The 23,304-nt window shown below is 45.2% G+C and overlaps 1 protein-coding gene across 1 annotated transcript in view; it reads right to left on the reverse strand.

Annotated features, from left to right (window-relative positions):
• LOC105535906 (A disintegrin and metalloproteinase with thrombospondin motifs 17) overlaps positions 1–23,304 on the reverse strand; it is a 231,163-nt gene that overhangs the window by 153,205 nt on the left and 54,654 nt on the right. The window contains exons 5-6 of the mRNA XM_011975158.1: positions 8,706–8,807; positions 7,507–7,652 (exon numbers count right to left, since the gene is read on the reverse strand). Coding sequence (XP_011830548.1) covers positions 7,507–7,652; positions 8,706–8,807 — 248 coding nt within the window. The remainder of the gene's footprint in view (positions 1–7,506; positions 7,653–8,705; positions 8,808–23,304) is intronic.

The raw sequence follows: 23,304 nt of genomic DNA on the forward strand, positions 1-23,304 counted from the left end.
GTCATGAACTCCTGGCCTCAGGTGATCCAGCCACCTTGGCATCCCAAAGTGCTGGGATTATAGGCATGAGCCACTGTGCCAGGCCTGTTCTAGGACTCCTAAACATGAATGGAATAGAAGCTTAGATACAAAACCAAATGGCTTGCGTGAGTACTTCACAGGAAAAGGATATTCAAATGGCAAATAAGGAAACAGACGGATGTTCAGCCTCCCTGTTGATGACGAAAGTACCAATTCCCCAGCCAGTTACTGCTACACATCCATCAGAACGGCCAAAACCAGAGAGAATTACTGACAACACCGGCGTCAGTGAAGACATGGGGCAAGTAGAAAGCCACCACAGCCATGGCAATGGAGATGGCACGGCCATTCTGCAAAGCTGGCAAGTTATGTAGCACACATGCGCACCCCAGGGGCCAGCAACCGCCCTCCTACTGCACCGACACATATCTGCACGTGCGCCCCAACACACACGCTCGACCGTGAGGAGCAATACTGTGCACGGAGCTGTGCTTCTTTGTATATTCTACCTTCATAAGTTTGTTTAAAAATAAGCAAAAGAGTAAGGTAGAGAGGCTTTGGTGAGAAGCTGAAAGTGTGGAGAGAAAGGAGAGCTCTACCCCAAATTTTCCCAAGCGCCTGCAGAACAAGGACCATCTCCTGCTGAGGTGGTCCTCAGTGCCTTGACAGACACAAGCACAGAGCACAGAAGGTTTGCTGAGATCAACAGGATCACATGGCAGAACATTTGTCCCTTTCTTTGAGAGTGGATGGACAGGTAGAATCGAGATAGGCTGGAAGAGAAAGATGCCACTTTTTATTTTCAGGTTTGCCGTATTAAATGAAGACAGACCAGAAGATAAAGTCACAACAGCGGTTTGGACCAGCTTCACCATCCAGAGACACAGGGTGCTCAGTAGAAAGCTGGTAGTTCTGGCCTCTGTCCTGGTAGCCCCTGGCTCTGTGAGCTCTGAGAAGGGAGCAGGGCAAAGCCATATGGTTTCAGAAGGGCTGCCGAGCTGCTAACGCACCCTCACGGCAGCAGACATCCCAGTTTTAAGGCCTCCTCTGAAAGGTGTCCAAGTAACACATGTGACTTATGCTTCAGTGTAGATACTTGAATTTTTAAAAATTATCCATATGAATGCCAGGTCGCTGGCACATCGAAAGCACACAGATGGGGGTTCACTGTGGAAGCAAAAACCAATTACAGGCACATAACTTTACACCAGCCGTCCTCCCACCATCTTAGCAGGCTAGCTGCCTTCCTCTCCCTTTCTGGTGCACATGGGCTGCATCTCATGGTGACCCTGCTGTGTCCCAGCTCCGCACTCCACTCGCCTGCCCGCGCTGCACCTGCTGGGATGCAGCTGGTTTTTCACACAAGTGCATCTGAGCCTTTCTCTCCCCTCACTCCCCAGCCCTTCCCCACACACAAACTGTTCAGAGGTAACAGAAGGTGAATTACAGATGCATTTTCTACCTTGTAGTCTTTCGACGTAACTCCCACCAACAGCAACATAAATTATGGCAGGAAAGGACGGGCCTAGGAAGCTGGTTTGGAAACACGGATGGTCCCTAAGGTACCTCCACGTCAGTCAGCAAAAAATAAAAATTCCGAGAGCTGTGAAGACCAAGACTAAAAAAAATAATTGTGTGCGGGGGGACTCTCTTGCCAGTATTTTTGGACAGTGAATAAACCAGCTGCAGAAGACAGGGAGCGGAGCCAGGAATATAAAGTGAAGGGGGTGAGGAGGGAGTCGTGGGAGCGTTCCAAGCCTGAGACCTACATAGCAGTGAGATTGGGACATCCTTGTGAAATCTCGAGGCAGTAGGCCTAGTGATTTAAGGAGTGAGACGGGGAGAGGACACTGTTTTCGTCAGAGCTTGGCTCTGAGGCCCTGGTCAGCTGTGCTTTGTAACAATCACCACATCAGGGCATCCTGCAGAAGCACGCTGGAGGCTGCAGCCTGGACTTCATAAAACACGCCCACGTCCTGCGTCGCTTTGCAAAGCCCCAGAGACGGTTGCTAATCCACCCACCCAAGGCCTGTCCCGCCTCTTCCCATTCACCTGGGCTGGATCCATGGAGGCGAGAAACTCCATAGAAAACTACATGGGAAAAAGGAGCACGTTGTTTTCATTCACAACAGAAAACAGTTACACTGTCACTGCGAAAGATCGAACAGACTACCAATATTATAGGAGCAAAAAGGTATCACTTCTCTTACTGGGGAAAAGCAAGGCTGGGTTCTGTGCTGAAGCGTGTTCTCAAGGTGATGCCGAGCACCCCAGGCTGTGAGCTGTTGCCTTGCTGGAGAAGGGCAGGCACAACAGGTGACAGATGGGCCTCATGTGGCCATTCATAGCATCTGGGCCTCAGTGAGGGGAGATGATACAAGGGAATGAGGCCTACCTGGTGGTCTGCCACTTTTGGCCTAATCGTTTATGATCACGTTTGTGTTTCAGTGAAAAAATGATATTAGGGATGTGTTTTGGAGGCACTGGTATTGCAGAGAGATTGGTTTTCCTGGGCAAGTGCATGTCCAGGCAGGAAAGCGGTCAGCACACTTTATGGAGCGGCCCCTCTGCTGTAGGCACGGAAGGCGGCATGGTGTCCAAACAGGTGTGGCCTGTCCTGGGCCTGCACAGAGCTCAGCTCAAAGGCCAGTGGGGAGAACACAGTCAAAACAAGTGAGCAAATACATAACAATAACAGCTGTTATAACACCTGTAATGCAAGGAAGAGGTGCTGAGGGAGAGTTAAGCAGCACCCCATTTTAAGCAGGGTGTCAGGGACAAAGATCTCTTGAGAAGACATTTATATTAAAACCCAAGGAAAGGCAAAGGCAAGTTAAGGAAAGGGAAGACAGCACTGAGGAGGGTCCTGGGGTTGGAATGCTGTGGCTGAGAGCACAAAGGAGGCTTCGAGGCTGCAGGGGGCTGAATGGTGGGTGCCCTCGCCCTCAAAAGATAGGTCCACTTGGAACCGGCAAATGAGACCTTATTTGGCAAAAGGGTCTTGGCAGACATAATTAAGCTAAGGATCTGGAGATGAGCCCATCCTGGATTCGGGTGGGCCCTAAATTCAATGACAAGTGTTCTTCTAAGGGAAGAAAAGGTGGGAGGACACACAGAGAAGAGACCATGTGAAGTCAGAGGCAGAGATGGAGGTGATGTGCCTCTAAGCCAGGGAAGGCCAAGGGTTGCCTGGAGCCACAAAATGGATTCACCTTTGGAGTTTCAAGAAGGAAGCAGCTGTGCTGACACCTTGATTTTGGACTTCTGGTTTCTAGAACTGGGCTCCAAACCTGGCCTGCCACTGCCTTGTTGTGTGACTTTGGGCAAGTTACCAAAGTTCAATATAATTCTATTTTTTTTTTTTTTGAGATGGAGTCCCACTCTGTAGCCCAGGCTGGAGTGCAGTGGTGTGATCTCGGCTCACAGCAAACTCAGCCTCCCAGGGTTCAAGTGATTCTCCTGCCTCGGCCTCCCGAGTAGCTGGGATTACAGGCACGTGCCACCACATCTGGCTAATTTTCATACTTTTAGTAGAGACAGGGTTTCACCATGTTGGCCAGGCGTGGAAGAAGCAGAAAGGATGTAAGAGGAAGCTGCACGGACTCAAGGGCTTTGGACTAAAGCAATGCAAGGATGGTGGTGCTATTTACTGAGAGGGGAGATGTGGGCTAGGAGTAGAGGTCCCAGTTTAGAAAGGGTCCTGTTTGAAGTGTCTGGGAGAAAACCAAGAGGAGTTGGTGGGACTGCACCCCTTGTGGGTAGGCAGGGATTTTATCTGTCTTTGCTTCTTACTGCAGGCCCACGCCTAACAGAGTTCAGGCGCTGGCATGGTTTACTGAAGGCTTCGCGTTGGAAAGGCTTCACCGGGAAGGGGCGTGCGGCTGAGAGGAGTGAGAACACTGCAGGCTCTTTCTGTTCCTTCTGCCATTGCCCTGCCCCACAGGACGATGCTGCTGGACAACAGAGATTGGACGTGAAGCTGCATCAATGACTGTAACAATCTGATGTGCTGAGACCCACAAACCCTCAGGTGTCTGTGTATCGAGGCCCTGCAAATTATCCCATTCCTCAATGATAAAATACAAGAAAAAGCAAGGGAAAGAACAGCCACGACTATCATGGCAAGGGAGAGGGAGGACCTGATGAAAAAGAAAGATTTTGACAACTTTGTGATTTACAGAACAGCCTCTCTCCTGGGGCCATGGGACCTGGAGGAATGGGGTGAGAATCCCAATACTAGACACCTCATGGCAGGGCAGGCCAGTGAGAGTATAGTAATGCAGCTGTCTGAACTGGGTGGTGTTTAGGATCCTCCCAGAGCAAAATGCCCCTGGGGTATCCCAGAGCAACCACGGGAGGCGGGTAGGGCAGGAAGCAGTTCAGATGGTGAAAGCGGTCCTTCGGGCTACCAAAGCAGGGGAAGCCCTAGCTAATATCATCCCAAGAAAGCAGACCACACCAGTTCCCTTCAAAGAGGCACCTACGGCATTTGCATAGTGTTGATAACTTCTTATTCTTGTAAGTGTTGCCCTCGCCTGAAGACAATTAAATGTTGACAGTCTCAGGACACTGGGTCCTTCAGGCATTCGGAGGTTCTGATATCTTCCTGCTATGATGTTTACTGGGTGTCACCTGTTATGAGATAAGACATATAACGTGCCAAGAAGATCGATCTTCCACTAAGCCCCACAAACTCCAATCACAAATGTGGAACACCCATGACAACCACAACCCCTACCAGTTTTTCTCTGCACTTAACAAAGTTTTAGGCAGGGAAGGGCAACTGGTCCCATCCCCGTTCTTCCATCAGTGCTAATAATAAGAGGGGCTGCTTACTAAATACACAGCAAGGATTTTCTGTGCATTCCCGTGAATTCTTCCAAGTTTTAGATGAAGAGACAAGTACCACCCGTCAGCGCTGTAAGAAGTCATGCTGGTGGCCAGGCACGGTGGCTTACACCTGTAATCCCAGCACTTTGGGAGGCCGAGGTGGGCGGATCACCTGAGGTCAGGAGTTTGAGACCAGCCTGACCAACATGGAGGAACCCCGTCTCTACTAAAATTACAAAATTAGTCAAGTGTGGTGGTGCATGGCTATAATCCCAGATACTCAGGAGGCTGAGGCAGGAGAATTGCTTGAATCCAGGAGGTGGAGGCTGTGATGAGCCGAGACTGCTACTGCACTCCAGCCTGGGCAACAAGAGCGAAACTCCATCTCAAAAAAAAAAAAAAAGTTGCGCTGGGATTTGAAGATCTGTCTGTCCTGGCTTTGAAGCCTGGCTCTTCCCACTCTACCATGTCAGCGCCCTCTGATGGATGGAACTAAGGCCAGGGAACAGAAGGGTCTTGAGGTCACATGACCATTAACCAACAAGGTCAGGCCCAAAGCCATGACTCCAAACCCAACCCTCTCTTCATGGGGCCAAAGGTCAAACTATTAACTTCAACACAGAGTAATGCAAAAACTGCAACCACTTTCCATTAATTTCTCGCCATTTAGCTAAACAGGGTTTCTAATCATCTACCCATCTATGCCCTTAATTAAGAAGTCATTCCTGGGTTGGGTATGATGGCTCACGCCTGTAATCCCAGCATTTTGGGAGGCCAAGGTGGACGGATCACGTGAGGTCAGGAGTTCGAGACCAGCCTGGCAACATGGCGTAACCCCATCTCTACTAAAAATACAAAAATTAGCTGGGAGTTGTGGTGCACTCCTGTAATCCTAGCTACTTGTGAGGCTGAGGCAGGAGAATCACTTGAACCAGGGAGGCAGAGGTTGCAGAGAGCTGAGATTGCGCCACTGCACTATAGCCTGAGTGACAGAGTGAGGCTCCATCTCAAAAAGAAAAGAAGTCATTCCTAACAGACTAAACATCTACTATGTGCCCGACACTCTGCTGGGTGCTAGAGGGAAATGTTTTAATAAGACATAATTAATACGTAATGCCAATTCTTATAACATTGCTGGAAAAATGGTGTTCCTGTCACTGACTAAACTACGAACATAAGCCTTCCTTTAATCCAGAGGTTCCAACATTGGCTGCTGTTGGAGTCACCTGGGAAGATAAAATATCCAATTCCTGGTCCCACCCTTAGTGTTCTGCGATTTGATCAGTTTGGGGTATGACCCGGGCATCAGGATTTTTAAACACAAGAGGCATTTGCTAATTATCCATCAACAGGACTTAATTGTGGAGATTTCTTTACAGTCATTATTTAGAACTTGCTCATTTTCAAAACTGATGTGATGCAACTGCTGACACACAAGGCACAAAACAGATCATTAAAAGAAATGGTAAGAAATGCGAAGCTGCATTTGACCCAGCCATCCCATTACTGGGTATATCTCCAAGGATTATAAATCATTCTACCATAAAGACACATGCACGTGTATGTTTATTGTGGCACTATTCACAATAGCAAAGACTTGGAACCAACCCAAATGTCCATCAATGATAGATTGGATTAAGAAAATGTGGCACATATACACCATGGAATACTATGTAGCCATAAAAAAGGACAGGTTCATGTCTTTTGCAGGGACATGGATGAAGCTGGAAACCATCATTCTCAGCAAACTAACACAAGAACAGAAAACCAAACTGCATGTTCTCACTCATAAGTGGGAGCTGAACAATGAGAACACATGGACACAGGGAAGGAAACATCACGTACCGGGGCCTGTCAGGGGGTTGAGGGGCTGGGGGAGGGATAGCATTAGGATAATTACCTAATGTAGATGACGGGTTGATGGGTGCAGCAAACCACCATGGCACGTGTATACCTATGGAACAAACCTGCACGTTCTGCATATGTACCCCAGAACTTCAAGTATAAAAAAAAAAAAAAAAAGAAAGAAATGGGAAACTTCAAGAAGACAAGGGAAAAATCTGTGGTGATGGAATTATCATCACTGAGCCCAAAATTGATCCCTGAGTTTTGTGGAACAAATGTACAAAGGTGAACAGGAAAGGTCATGGTGTCATTAGAGTCAATAAAAAGAAGCCAAAGAGAAAAAAACTAAAACATTGTTTTTCTAATGGTTGTAGGAGGATCCATGAAAAATATTAGGATGAAGAAGACAGCTGAACCCAGATACTCTGTGAGTCATGAACCATCAGGCTGCTCCCACATCAGCAGACAGCCAATGTGGAATGACCCCAGACTTGGTAAACCACGAGGCAGGCAGGAGGAACTGTAATACAGCTGTCTCCGAAAATCTTTCCACTGGGGCCCAGGGAAGGAATGAGGGAGTCAGCTCACCCCAGAGTCTACCGTATTCATGTTCACAGAAAGAGCAATTTAAGCTGAGATGTCATTTGACACACACGAGGCCCCTGCACCCTGGACCTTGGCTTGGTTTCATCTTTCTTATCTTCTGATGCTCATCGGGAGACAGACCCTGCTTTGTGTGAGGCAGCGAGAGCTGCAGTTGGGAAACTCCAGTCGCGGCTCGTCGGGGTATGGCTGGTCAGGGGGACTTACGGGGGATTGTCACACTTCCTCTGCCGGAAGCGGGCTCCCGTCCCACATGTTCGGCTGCACATGCTCCAGGCGCCCCACGGGCTCCAGTCTCCGTCCACATGCTCTGGGATGGGCGTCTTGCTCACACACTCCCCCGCGCGGCACCACTGAAACACAGCGGGGAGGGCCAGGGCCCAGGCACTCAGCAAAGCTGCTCACTGCAGCCCACCAGGCCCCAAAATGCCACACTGCCAAAAACCCATTTTCTAAATTTACACAAAAGTACAGTATGTTTCAGTGTTTGCATGTTTGCTAATTTTAGTGACATGCCTTACTTACTCAAGCTGACACTCATATCCCTGTAGGGTTTGGATTTTGCCCTAAACTTTCAGATGGATGTGCTCCATCGGGATTTTCTAAATCCCAGGGAAAGGATTAATCTACATGGCTCATGAAGAGACCAGGGCTTCTGCAAACTTGGCTTGACATGAGTGCGTTTCTCGCTGAGAGGCAGCATGCCCCAGTTGAGGTTCTGAACTTGAGAGTTGGGTTTGTTGCTTGGTGATGACACAGCCAGCTCCACGTGAGTTGGTTCTTTCTGAGGATAAGACGAGGTCAGCCCTATAAAACAATTTCTCAAAGTGCACAGCACATACCCTCAGGCGCTAGATGTGATTTTTGTGGTTCCCAATCATGGCATCAGAGCAAAACTTGACTACCTTTTCAACTCTTTCAATTCTTGCACTAGGACTGGAGAGAGGCCCTGCAGCTGCAGGTCCTGAACACCTCTTCTAACACCTCCCTATCTCTCCTGCACGTGAGGAACAGGCTCATTCTCTCAACATTTAGTTAGAATTGGGTAATACTGTTCTCACTGAATTCTTTTTACGAGCACCTACTGGGCATGGCAGGTGATGTTCTTCCATTTAAAATATACCGGTGAAGGCGTTCCTTTTAAGTAAATTCCCTTACATGACGAAAGGAGTTAATCTAACAAAAAATGTTAAGTAACTGATGCTTGTATCTTATAAGAAAAAGGAATGAGGTGATGTAGGCACCACTCTGTGCCCAGAGTGGGCTCCATGGGCGTTTCTGTGGTGCCTGGGAGATGTTTCAGGGGCTCGTAAGTAGAGTACAGACAGTGTTTCAGAAGGAGAGGTGCCAATTGCCTGGGAGATGTGGAGCTGCCTGTTGGGGGCAGCGGGAAGCCAGGGGTTTACCTTGTCTGCCCCACACTCGGTGCCATCCAGGGGAGGGTCCAGCTTGGTCTTGCAGGATGTGTCTCCTTCTACCAGGCACCACAGTCCAGCGCACATCAGATGCTGCAGGACAAGGGAAGGAACCGTAATTGTGGAAAACACCGACACTCACAGGTCACAGCTGAGGTCAGAGGTGTGGCCCAACCACTGTTTCAAATTTGGGATTTGAAATGTATGGGGAAGCCAGAGGGTCATGAGTCTGTATGTCTAAAACATAAGTGCATCACTTGAACTGGCTCATTTAGCACAACAAAATTCTGTGCATCTACTCCTAGGAGGGTTTGTCTCAAAGAGTTGAGTACAACAGCTCCAACAACCACTGAGGGCCTAGGAGATATCAGAGGCTCAGCCCAGGCCAGGAGCAGCAGCCCCTGCTGATGAGCAAACAGGAGTGATGAGCAAACAGACATCTTCCATTTACAGCAGTGAGGGGTGGGGCAGATACCCAGGGGCTGTCCAGGGGACACAGTTTAGAAAAGGATCTAATCAAATCTCGTCAGGGAGGGCTTGCTGGAAGAGGCAGCTCTGAAGTCAAGGCCACATGGCTAGGCAGCCATTGTGAGGCCAAGAAGTGACAGCCCAAAGGGCCATGAAGGGCTGGTACCCCCATAGGGTTACAGGGGCAACCTTCTGTCCTCCCTGCAGTCACCTGTTTCTAGCTCAGCTGAGCTGTGCACAATTTTTTATAGTATTTCACCTAGAGAACTTCCAGAACATCTACCAACACACAATTAAAATAATTCCACTAAAACAGGAATTGGCATTTAAACACAGACTCACAATTGTATCATTAGGAAACTAGGGCATCGACAAAGTGCTCAGAAGGAGACAATTTATCAAAATCACGAAGGCAGACATAGCCAGTGTCCTCTCTTGAAGGACTGATGTGCAGACAGCAACCTCAACCATAAGGGACAGGAGCTGGATAACTCCCCATCCTGCCTGGGGGACAGGGAGATGATATTGAGGCAAGTTCTACATGCCTCTCACAGGGTCCTGGGGGGGGGTGGCCCCACTGCCGACAGCACTCCCTTACTCATGGCAGTCACTTACTCATGATTGCACCTTTCTTGACTGTTCTCTCCCTCGCCCCCTTACAGTGCTTCCTGGGATCACTTCCCAGATAAACTACTTGCACCCAAATCCTGGCCTCATAGTCTGAAAATTGAGAACAGATGTACTTAAAGATCTTGTAAAGACACAGTGATTCCAGGATGACAAACCCAATCATGGCTAAAAGGCCCAAGTTGGAGCAGGAAGACATCACCCTCCGGGGTGTGGCCAGGGACCTGCTACTTCACACTGCGCAGGATGAAGGTCAAGGAACTCCTGTAGCTGGTGCAGCGAGGTCACTGTGTGGTTTGCAAAGGGTGTCGTGCTCAGTTTAGAGGTCTGCTCTTCCAAGTAATCTCAAACATCTGCATAGAATAGATGCACAACTGTGCTGTCTAAAATCAAACAATTTTTAGAAGTTGAAGGGACAAAAATAAGAGAAAGGGAGGGAAGGCAGAGCTGGAGGGGGCTTTTAAAGAGAGATAAGAAAAGCCCATAGCTCCTTCTCATTTTTCAAGTATGTCAGAGCTGATCTGTGCCCTCAGTGGATGACTCAAGTGGAATACTGCACATGGGGTTCAGAAAAGCCTGCACATTCCCATGATTGTTCACCTCTCAAAGGAATGGTAAAAAGATGACAGCCCCAGTGCAGCACAGCTGGTCCTATAAAGACCGACTGCACCTCATCAGACGTTTGATTCCACGCACTCTGACCTGAGAGCTCTTCGAGAGTGTGGCGTCCGTGTGCGGACATGTGCTCACAAGACAAGGCTGACCCAGGGGGAGAATTTATGGGACAGAAGTGCTTGGGATCAGGAGAAATGACCACTCCATCAGGAGAAAGAGGAAGAAGGTGGTGTCAACTGTTTGTTATGGATTTTATAGACAGGGCTTTCTCATGAAACTTTTCTAACCATCAAAGAAAAGAAGAATGAGGTTAGGCAAAGATTTCTTAAACAGAACACAGAAAGGACTAACCACAAAGGAAGAAAACTAATGAATTATACCATATTAAAATTAACAACTTCTGTTTACCAAAAGGCAACTGTAAGAACACAAGAATATATTTGCAATACATAAGAGATTTGTAATGTATATAACCAACAAAGTGTTTGTATCCAAAACATGATTTAAAACAAACAAAAACCTCCTACAGATCAATGAAGAAAAAGACCCAGTAGAAAAATGGGCAAAAGTCTTGAACAGACACTTCATAAAAGAGAATGTTTAAATGGCTAGCAAACATATGAAAAGGTGCTCAGCTTTTTAGTCACCAGGGAAGGCAAATTACAACCACCATTAGATACCCTGACACACCAGCCAGAACGGGCAGAATGAAGAAGATGGAGAACACCGCTCATTGGTGACAATGTGGCACAATGGGTCCTCTTGTACGCTGAGAATGAGATTTTAACTTGGTTCCACAGCTTTGGAAAACTCTTTGGCAGTATTTGCTAAAGCTGAAGACACACACATTCTAATACCCAGCAATTAGAATCTTAAGTATGTAATGAAAAAAATGTGTATGTGTTCACCAAAGTCAAGAAAGTTCACTGAAACACTATTTTCATTAGTTCCACGTTAGAAACAACCCAAATGCCCATCAAACGCAGAACAAATGAACGATGGTATATTAGAACAATGGAATACTGTATGATTTCATTTACATACAGTTCAACAATAAGAAAGATAAACTTATAGTGTTGGGAGTCAGGATAGCGGCTACTTTTGTCATCAGCTTAAGAGCAAAGAAAACGGGAATGACAGCAAAGGACAAGTTAGCACTGCAGCCTCTCATCCAAGCTTGGCCACCAGCACTGCTCTGTGCGCCCAAGCTAAGTGGTCACCATTCTTGTGATACATGTTCACTACTGAACAGATGCGGTGACTACACGAATGCTTGTCATCACCTTGATGCCATCTATATCAACAGCCTGCATTCATGTCATGCATTGCAAATGACAAAGTGCTCTGGTTCCTGTCATCCTGAGCCTCATGGCAGCCCTGGGAGGCAGGCAGGAGGGTGCCTTCTCTATTTTTTCCACTTTTCCAATGAGGAGGTCAATGTTTGTGAAGGTCACGGAGTCTGAGCTGGGTTAGAAGCACAAGACTCACAAAGAAGAGAACTAAAGTGATGTAAAAGCAAAGGCATTTGAATATAAATTCAAGACCCTCAACTCAAATGATGGAAGGTCTCATTCTCAGATTGAAAAGCAAAGCTCCCAAGAAAAAATGGTGCAAAATAATGAGCCCAGAGGCATATCCTGATAAAGTTACTGGGTTTCAAAGATAAACCAGAACACTCTTTGGGTAGCCAGCACAGATAATGGGGAAAGAGCTCGGGCTGTGCAGATGTCTTTGCAGCAGCCTCTCTCTACAGGCACTGGAGTGAGAGATGCTGATACAGACACAAGGAAAGGCAGACCATGTGGCCCAGGAAATTTATATCAACTAAACGCTTGCTCAAGTACTTAGGCAACGGAAAAACATTTTTGAACTTACAAAGTAGTTAAATCCTTTTTTGGAGAAAATACCAGAGGATGACCTTTGGACAACTAAGAAATGACTGGAGAACCCACAGAAAATGGGCCAGCAGTGAGCACTGATCAAAGTATTGATTGAAACCAACATAGGGATGGGAGTTAGAGAACAGAATGCACGGGACGGAAACCCAGACAAGGCAGAAATGGCAGAGAGAGGAACCGGCTGGGAAGAAGGTGCACTGGGGCAGGGGCTGTCTATATGTACACATCAATGTCTTCATCTTTTCTAGCTGGGGAAAGACCAAAGTATAACAGATAAAATTTGAAAACTGAGATATAAGAACTTTCAAAGGTAAAATGTTAACCACAAAGAAAAATAACAGAATTGGGTGGTGAAGAAATGAAAGGGTGGGGCTTGGAGGTGGAGATGCATTCATCATGCTTAGGCAGCAGGCACCCTAAAGAGAAGGGTGACTGACTGATGAACCTTCTGCTTTCAGTGAATAGCAGACTTTATGGCAGACAGGGCTGCTTTTCCAGTATGCAACAGCTGGGTACCATAATAAAGGATAGTTCTCCCCCAAGTAAAGGAAATATTCGAGGAAGCACATACCAAACCCATACCCAGCTGTCTTTCTACATACACACCACTGTATACCAATCTGTGATGAGCACATGCAAGGGTGGGTTCCCCTACGGGCAGGTGTTGGTTGCCAACACCAACACCCACCATTTCACTGCCAACACCAACAACCACGCTTTCACTGCAACACCAACACCTACTCTTTCACTGCCAACACCAACGCCCGCCCTTTCATTCCTTCCACCACCCAATTGTGCTATTTTTCTTTGTGGTTAACGTTTTACCTTTGAAAGTTCTTATACCTCAGTTGGCACTGCAGTTGAGAAGTCATCTGGGGCTGGCCTATCTCAGATGGAACAAAGTCAGGAGCTCTATCTGAGACACCTAGGTTAAACCAGGGAATCTGGAAGGGTGTTTACCAGTTCTGAAAAGGTTAGAAGCAGTCCCTTTTCAGAAAAAGGGGCTCTGGTTGAAACACATGTAAGTTCTCCTAAAGAGAGCAATTTAGGATCTCAAAATTCCATGGTTATGTCCAATAAAGTATAAACCCACAATCAAACATGGTAATGTGAGTGATGGTCAGCAGCAACAACAAACAAAAGATTTAAACTCCCAAGGTGTTTAGGTAATAAAATTGTCAGATACAGAATGTATAGTAACTATTTATAAAGAAATAGATGAGATTACATAAACAAGCTAGCAGCAATATATTAATACTGTTGAATATAAGAAATTGGAAATAACATTTAAAAATGAAATATATAACTGTGAAAGAAAATCAATAGATTCTAACAGCCCTGAATGAGAGAATTTGTGACTAGAAAACAGATTTGAAGAAATTATCCAGAATGCAGCCTGCAGAGAAGAGGCAGGGGGGAATAAAAAGATGTGCTAAGAGATCCGAAGAACCAAGTGAGAAATACTGATGTATGTGTCTAATCAGACCCAGAAAGAGAGAATAGAAAGAACGGGGCAGAGAGAATATTTGAGAAGAAAACAGCTGAAATAGGACACATGCCATGTAGAATGAAGACATTCTCCACTTAGGGGCAGGCAGGAGGCAGTGTTCTACTATGGCCGCAATGATCTCTCTTAGTATCACACCCTTGTGTGACCCCCTCCTCTTAAACATAGGCTGAAACTACTAACTTGCCTTTTTAAAAAATTTAAAATGCTTTAATATACATTTTAAAAAACAAGAAGGACAAAAAATATCAGTGATTTCCTGGTAATAGGGGAAGAGACTAGCTTCAAGGAGCATGGGGGGTATTTTGGGTGATGGACCTGTTTTGCAAATTGATTGGTTATATAACTCTGCATTTGACAAATTTCAAAGACTGGGCATTAAAAAGGGTGAAACAGAAAAACCCAAGAAAAATATAAGGGTTGGCTCTTTGGGGGGGAAGTAAATCAGATAAACCATTTGTTAAACAATACAAGAAAAAGAGGAGAAAGTATAAATAACAACAAAGAATAAAAGAAAGGAGAAAATATCCAAAATGTAGAGAAATTTAAAACAAGTACCAGGGACCACTTAGTGCTATGTGTATAAGCCTGAGATGGACCACTTAGTGCTATGTGTATAAGCCTGAGATGAAATGATTTTCCAAGAATGTGTAAGTGAGCAAAGCCATCGCTCGGGAAAGACTAGAAGTATATATACACTCATTGACATAAAAGACCCAGAAGATGTTTGGCAATATCCGAAGGCATTTTTTGGTTGTCACAACCAGGGGCAGTGCCACTGAGCTACAGGGGGCAGAGGCCAAGGATACTGCTAAAGATCTTGTATTGCACAAGACAGTGTCCTACAACAAAGAATTATTCAGCCTAAGACACCAATAGCGCTGAGGTTGGGAAACTGCTACAGAAAAACTCAACAGAGTGACAAAAGGAAAAACAGTAAATGATGGTGGACTATCCTGCCAGACAACAGCTTAGCTGGGTGACCAAGGCTAGCATCACCAGTGACGAGACATAATGACCACATCACCCCTGCGGTATCCTTCCCAATAATGTGGAATCTCAATCTAGTCGTAAGAACACATCAGATAAACCCAAAGGCAAACTAATAGACTGGTACTCCTCAAAAGTGTCAAGATCATGAAAGACAAGGAAAGACTGAGGAACTGTTATAGATCCGAGGAGACCAGAGACACGACAACCAAACATGAAATAGGATCCTGGTATAGAGAAAGGACATTGACAGAAAAACTGGTGAAATCTAAATGTATTTTACTTAACAGTATTGTACCAAGGTTAATTTCCTGGTTTTCATAATGGTTCTATGGTCATGTAAGATTTTTTTATTTTTATTTTTTTATTTTTGAGATCGAGTCTCACTCTATCACCTAGGCTGGAGTGCAGTGGTGCAATCTCAGCTCACTGCAACCTCTGCCTCCTGGGTTCAAGCGATTCTCCTGCCTCAGCCTCCCAAGTAGCTGGGACTACAGGCGTGGGCCACCATGCCTGGCTAATTTTTGTATTGTTGGTAGAGATGGGGTTTCACCATGTTGGCCAGGCTGGTCTCGAACCCCTGACCTCAGGTGATCTGCCTGCCTTGGCCTCCCAAAGTGCTGGGATTACAGGCATGAGCCACTGTGCCTGGCTGTGTAAGATGTTAACATAACAGGAAATTGGGTAAAAGGCATATACTATTTTTTGCAGGTTTTCTTTAAGAGTTACAATTGTCTTACAACAAAAAGTTAAAAAATAACACAATTTTTAAAAAAGGATGGGGCAACTCTACACTAGTCCTGACCAACTCCAAGACACACACACACACACACACATATATATATATATATATATAGAGAGAGAGAGAGAGAGAGAGAGAGAGAGAGATATCTTCAGTAAAGACGTGTGGAATAAATGAATAGGATGCATACTTTCATCACTAAACCAATGCCGGGCAAACTAAGCAGTCACCAAGTCCAGACATCATGGAAGTTCTTTATCAGGGTTGCCTCTTTCCTACCCACATCAACCTTGTGAGACAGACACTTCCTAATCCCATTTTACAGATGAGGAAATGGGTGGACCTGTCCTAACTCAGAACACAGGCTGCTTCCCACTGGTTATACTACCTCTCCCTCAGTCCCCAGTTTCCCCTTCCTGCTTCCCCTGCAATCATGCATTCTTGGTGTGAGTGCTCATCCTCTCATCTGCAGTGAGATGGGGCGCTCTGTGCTCAGCGACATGCCGTTCCCTCCGCCTGCGGAGTTCTCCCTGGAAACACTGCTGGGCAGCACGCCCCCGGGGTTCAGCGAACCGTGGTGCACTAGAACAGGGTGCAAACACACAAAGGGGGCAGCTGTCCAGGCCAAATCAGGGGTGGGGGTACTAAGACCTCCTCTCCCACTCCCACCCCCAGCGGCAGCACCTGAGTTGCAGCGGAAAGTCACAGTCCATGCACATGGCAAGGAAAATGAAACAGCTCTCTGGTTCTAGCATCTGTCACCTCACTGGCTACGCTTATGGTTTGGCAAGAGTCATCCCCAGCATGTTTTGCTGCACAGTTCCTTGAGGGGCTGCATGATGAGCCAGCACCAAGCATGCATCCCTGGAGCGCTGTGAAAATGCGGGAAGGTTTGAGCTGCTCAGATGGCACCACTGCTCATGTACACAAGCCACTGCCACTTTTCTTCAACTGGTGGCGTCCCTGTCAAGGACCGTGAAGGTCATGTTGCTGTTCTCTTGCCTCGTCCTCTCTGGGCATCTGCTGAGGGTTTGGAGGGCAGCGCTAACTCAAAATGATACTGAATGAGATGGTTATATAAAGTCCCTCAAAAATGTGCTGCTGATAACACAAGCCAAAAGGGAGAGAAAACAAATGCTAAGAGCTGGATGAAAAAATGACTAATCCAATTTTTCCACACATACTACTGCAGTGTGGAGTCTTCCCCAGGCCAGCATGCCAGCCCCACTCCTGGAAGGCTTCCTGAGTCCTGGGAGGCCACTCCTTCCATGTTCCTGAGGGCTGCAGAGACCGTCACCTGGCTGGGGCTGGGGGCTGCCAGGTGAGGGTGGGGCCCAGGCCTTCAGCTGGCAGCGGGGACAAGAAAGACAACTCACAACTGGCATGGTGTGGAGAGCTCTCTGAAGAGGCAGTCTACTGTAAACTTTCAAACACTTCTGGAAAATTAGGACCATCTGCTGCCAAAGTCCAACGGCGCTGAGAAGCTGCAGATGCTGAGCAGGAAGCGGAGACCGAGACAGGCAAGACAGCTTTCGGCCTGGCATCCAAGTCCATGCACTACCGCACTACTGTGCAGCCCTGTCTGAGAGGGGCAGGGCGAGGCTCTGGGACCTGGCCAGCCACCCATTCGGGCCACGTCCACCGGCATTAAAGGGACAGACCTCATTTAGATGAGCAGTTTCCTAACTAAGCTGAATGGAAGAATCTCCGGGGAAGTTGTACAGAAAGACAGAAACCTGAAACCCATCTTCCTGAAGACTTTTAAGACAGAAAATCTGGAGTAAGACAAAAAAATTCTAACAGTCTCTAGAGGACTCTAGCAATCTACCAGGTTTTAAAATACCAGGCATCAGAGAAACAAACTTTGTTACCCCAAGGTGGAATTTTGACACCCCAAGTATCTCTATCCATAAGATGCCCATGTAAACCTCTGCAGGACGTGAGAAAGGACACAAGGCTGGAGACTGGGATTTTGCCCAGGGAGAGTACTGGACACTGGAAAGCAATCCTTGGGGATTCCAGGCTCCCAAGAGGGATGGTGAGGACAGCACAGGGAAAGATACGGGAAGGGACAGGCCCACGCGATATCAGCTAAACAGTGTCTCCTCCTGTCCCTCTGGCTCCAGGCGACAAGGTGGCAAGAATGAACACTACCTAACATTTATTGAATGTGTGCTACATGCTAAGTGCTTTAATTCAGTTACTACTAACGCTCATGACTTCACAATGATGGCTAAGTAGAATTTATATTCCCATTTTGCAGATGAGAAGACTGAGACATAGTGAGACTAGGCAACTTGTTCAAGAACAGAGGCAGAATGGGGCCCTGGAAAGCCTGACTAGAGAGCCCTTCTTAGGCACTGTGTGATACAGAAAGCATTTCCAAACTGTACCAAAAGGCAATTAATGAGAAAAGAGCAAAGGAGGGAATATTAGGTAGAAAAAATTGTCTAAGACCCTCCAATGCCCATGACCAGTCTAGATCCTGTCTTCCTGAAATGATTGGCTGACAGCTTTGTGCTCAATAATATTCTTAAACAACGACATAACATGCACACCTCAGGTTCTTGTGAATGTATGACATACAGGCACATATATATGCTCGTGGCAACTAACAAGAAGAGTGTACATCCCTTCCAAGTACTACTGTGTGGCAGCCATGCCTGGGCTATGGAGCCATGATGGTGGAATGCATTCCTGGGAAGCAGCAGGGAAAGGGGTGGGTGGTTATTACACAGCACCTTTCAACTAAAAGCCTCCAGGACCAGGGTGGTGGTGACGGGGCAGATGAACACCTCTCTCTTGTTAGAAAGCGGTAGGGCTTTGTGAGGCAGGGATCACGGTCAGGACAGTACCCTAACTGCACCCCTTCTTGCTCTGTCTCTAGCAGCAATACATACTCTTCCTTTCAGCTGACAGAACCTGCATTGGGCCTTTTCATCCTCTGCTTCACCTGGAAGAGTATCTGAGCTTAAGTAGCTTGAAAGTGTTAAGTAGCAACTTTCCTTTGCAGTTACTTTGCTGACAGAGACAGGAGAAACTTGTAATCATAAAAAAGACTGATTGGGCTAATTGCATAAAGTTTATTTCCCCTTTCTAATAAATATTTACCATCCAATGTTTATAACTTTTACGTTTGGACTTTCTTGAAATGCTTTATTGAATTAAAAACATCACATTACCATTGGCTAAAAGAGGAGACAGCTGTATCTGCCAATAACTTTTGTAACAAATGCCAGCTATTGATGCCAATTTTTTTTCTAGTTCATATTTCCATAGACAGCTTTGAGCCTTACAACACTAGCATTCTGCAGACAGACATGAAGGATTCAGTGGTGATAGTGTGCCTAGGGAGAGGTACTGGACACTGGACCCGCACTAGTGTGTGGGCCTCCAGAGTCCTAAAAATTAATACGGACTGTATTTTAATTTTTCTCAGTTCCCTGGTATGCAAATATTTGAGAAACCAGCAACCTGGTTAATATTTAAAGCCTACACTGCTCCTAAAGCAATTGCAGCAATGCTTTTCCAAGGTTATTTACCTACACCTTTGAGTAGGGAAATGATCTTTAAATTGATTGGTCTTAAAACAGCTATGAATCGCGAGTGGCAGAAGAACATACGGAGAGGACCAGTCAGAAAGAAGGTCTGCATTCAAAATTCCACCCAGCACCTGGCCATTCTGTGCTTCTGGAGATACCTGATGGACGTTTCTCAGGGTATGTGGTGAATGAATAATTATAAAATACATAAGATAACCAAGAAAACAATTAAACTGGAAGTGTTTTCAAAATATAAAACACTCTAAATTTGTAATATAGTAATGTATGTTTTTTTTGTCAACACATAACAAGATCTGGCCCTGGGTCTGCTAACCACCATAATTTTGAATTGGTGAAGAGTCTAAATGGTATTTTGAGATGTCGGCCACAATTTACATGGTATAAAAATTTCTGTGATTCCGTGGCTGGGCATGGTGGCTCGCGCCTGTAGTCCCAGTACTTAGGAAGGCTGAGGAGGGTGGATCACCTGAGGTTAGGAGTCTGAGACCAGCCTGGCCAACATCGCGAAACCCTGTCTCTACTAAAAATACAAAAATTAGCCGGGCATGGTGGAAGACACCTGCAATCCCAGCTTCTTGGGAGGCTGAGGCGGAAGAATTGCTTGAATCTGGGAGGTGGATGTTGCAGTGAGCCGAGACTGTGCCATTGCACTCCAGCCCTGGTGACAGAGCAAGACCCCATTTCAAAAAAAAAAAAAAATTCTGTGATTCCTAATCACAGTGGCAGTCACGGGTATGGCTAAGACTGCTGTGGTTTGCCGCCAACATTCAGGATGGAAGAGAATACTAACTTCCATTAGAACTTGAAGAAAAAGAAAAGTGTTATCTCTTTCCTAACCTGGTTCACCAATTCTCTGAAATCTATCCAAGGACCCTAGGTAAGCAGCCCTGCCTTGGCACAATAACACAGGTGTGTCGATGAGAAACGCCACCCCCTGACACCAGGCAGGTCTCTCCCTCCTACCAGGGAACAGTGTGGGCTCATTTTGAGGCAGGCAAGCTATTTTCCCTCAGAAGAGGCAGCAGCAACATGAAAACTGCCCATCACTAGACATGATGGTATTTTTTTCAAAACATAATCTACCCAGTTTCTTTGCTTACTTCTCTATATATCAGAAAAATAAAAAGCAAATGTTCAACTCCTCAGCACTGGCGTGGCTCACAGTTTTATTCTCTTGGCAGTGTCCAGCCTCTGTCATATTTCCTCATTTTTTGTCTCATAATATACTTAAAAATTCTAGAAAATGTTAAGATACAAAGACATACACACACATCCCCAAAACTGCTGGCCCATTAATGCTCAGGTGCTTTTCTAAGCTACACTCGGGCTCCGCACACAGGAACACCAGTGAGGGGATGACCAGTTCTTAGCAACAATCTTCGTGGGGGCCCAGGGCTTTGGAATATGAATAGTGTTCTTAATTCCTAATACGAATGGGATTAAGAGAACAGAGTCTTTCAAATTTTTAGAGTTGTAATTCCTTCACCCCTAAAACTCCTGACTATGAACATTCTTCTTTCGTTTTACAGCATCTAGCAAGTAGTAGTATTTTTCGTGTTAAAGGAGGCCAACATTGCTTTGAAGAATATTGTTGAGATTTTTGCATCAAAGTTCCCTCTGAAACAACTGCAGACACCTTAAGATGTCATGACATCACTGGTGTGACTGCTGATGAGAAAACTGGACCATTAGTGGTATCCTTCTGGATATACAGGATGGTCATGGTGCCTCAGGAAGACACACATCTAAACTGAACATGTCAAGAACCCTAATGGGAATTATATACGTTTCTTAATGGCATGGAGTATAAATGGTTAATATGCATTTATGATCCATCCTGACATGATCTGTTTCTATTGTGCTTCATCACAGGAATAAGCAATATGTGATGATATTTTCTTTTCTTTCTTGGCATATTAGCTAAAACTCTGTTGTTAGTTATTGGTTGCTTTACAGGTGACACTGTAATCTTTAACTCGTCACATTCTGCCATTATGTAAAATTATTCCAGGCCAGGCGCAGTGGCTCACACCTGTAATCCCAGCACTCTGAGGCAGGGGATCACTTGGGGTCAGGAGTTCGTGACCAGCCTGGCCAACATGGTGGAACCCTGTCTCTACTAAAAATACAAAAATTAGCTGGGTGTGGTGGCGCACGCCTTAATCACAGCTACTCGGGAGGCTGAGACAGGAGAATCGCTTGAACCTGGGTGGGTGGTGGAGGTTGCAGTGAGCTGATATCGAGCCACTGTACTCCTGCCTGGGTGACAAGAGTGAAACTCCACTTCAAAAAAAGAAAAAATTATTCCACCTCACATATAGTATAAAAACTGTATAATAGTATACAGTTATGCATCACTCAACAATGAGAATATGTTCTGAGAAATGCATCAGGCAGTCCTGTCATTGTGCAAGCATCATAGAATGCACAAACCTAGAAGGCATAGCCTACTACACACCTAGGCTCTGTGGTGTAGCCTATTGCTCCTTTCCTCCTAGGCTACAAACATGTATAGCACTGCCTTCTGTAGGCAACTGTAACACAATGGTATTTTGTGTATCTAAACATTGAAAAGGTATAAAAATATGGTATAAAAGGTTAAAAATGGTACACTCTATGGGGCAGTTCCATTATAATCTTACAGGACCACCATCACGTATGCAGCTGATACTGACTGAAACGTCATGATGAGGCGCATGACTGTACTTCCATTTCTCCCTTTCTGGCCTTTGTACAAATTTACTTTTACGTATATCAAAAACTCTAAACTAATGTATTAGTTTCCTATGGCAAATCTGTATTAGTTTCCTATTGCTGCTACTACAAACTTAGTGGCTTAAAACAACACAATTCTCTTATAGTTCTGGATGTCACAAGTCCAAAATTAGTCTCACTGAGCTAAAGCCAAGGTGTCAATAGGGCTGGTTCCTACTGCGAGGCTGTGAGGTTTCCTTGCCTTTTCCAGCTTCTCATAGCTGTTGCATTCCTTGGCTCATAGCCCCTTCCTTGCATCACTCCGACTTCATGCTTCTATTGCAACATTTCTTATTACTCACCCTGATCTCCTGCCTCCTTATTAAGGACTCTTGAGTACACTGGGCCACCCAGATAATCCAGGAAAATCTCCCCATCTCAAGATATTTAGCCACACCAGCAAAGTCCTTTTCACCATATAAAGTAACATTCGCAGGTTCTGGGGATAGGACATAAAGATCTACCACAATTACATTCTTACTGTTTTTCATAAAACACAGTTGTTTAAATGATCAATGATCTTTTGAAGACTTTGAGTATAGCTAAATCTATCATATATTTGCCCATGAAATTACTACTTCCAGAGCTCTTCATTTCTTTGTGTAGATCCATATTTCCACCCAGTAGCATTTTCTGTGGAAGATTTCCTTTAATATTTCTTATAACGTGGGCCTCTTGGTGATACATTTTTTTTCCAGTTTTCAGAAAAACTGCATTTCACGTTTAATTTTGAAAGATATTTTTGCTGGGTATAGAATTGTAGGCTGACAGCCCTTTTTCTTTTAGTACTTTACAATGTTTCTCCGTTGTCCTTTCACTTATACTGTTTCTAATGAGAGGCATATTGTCAGTTTTACCTTTATCTGTATATAACTTGATTTTTTTTTCTCTGGCTCCTTGAAGATTTTCTCTTTTCACTGCTTTTAAACAATTTGATTATAGCAAGTATTTTTCTAGATTTCTTTATGTTTCTTGTGCTTGGGGATCCTTGAGCTTCTTGAATCTGTGGTCTTACAGTTTTCATCAAATTTGAAAAATTTTTGGCTAGTATTTCTTCAAATATTTTTCCTGTCCCCTGCCTCATCTCTTTTAGAGGTGTTAATTACATATTTATTAGGCCACTTTAAGCCTCACAGGTCGCAAAACTGTATTTTGTTTTCAGTTTGTGTCTCAGTTTGGATAGTTTTGATTGTTTTGTTTTCAGGTTCACCACTCTTCTCTTCTACAATTTTTAATTTGCCATCAATCACATTCAGGGTATCTTTCATTTAAGATATTGTAGTTTTCCCTCCAAGAAACTCCATTTTATCTTTTTTTTTTTGGAGCTTCTTTCATTTTTTATTTATTTATTTATTATTATTATACTTTAAGTTCTAGGGTACATGTGCATAACGTGCAGGTTTGTTACATATGTATACTTGTGCCA

This window comes from Mandrillus leucophaeus, unplaced genomic scaffold, assembly GCF_000951045.1.
Source record: "Mandrillus leucophaeus isolate KB7577 unplaced genomic scaffold, Mleu.le_1.0 Scaffold1511, whole genome shotgun sequence".
In the NCBI taxonomy this organism is placed as follows: Eukaryota; Metazoa; Chordata; class Mammalia; order Primates; family Cercopithecidae; genus Mandrillus; species Mandrillus leucophaeus.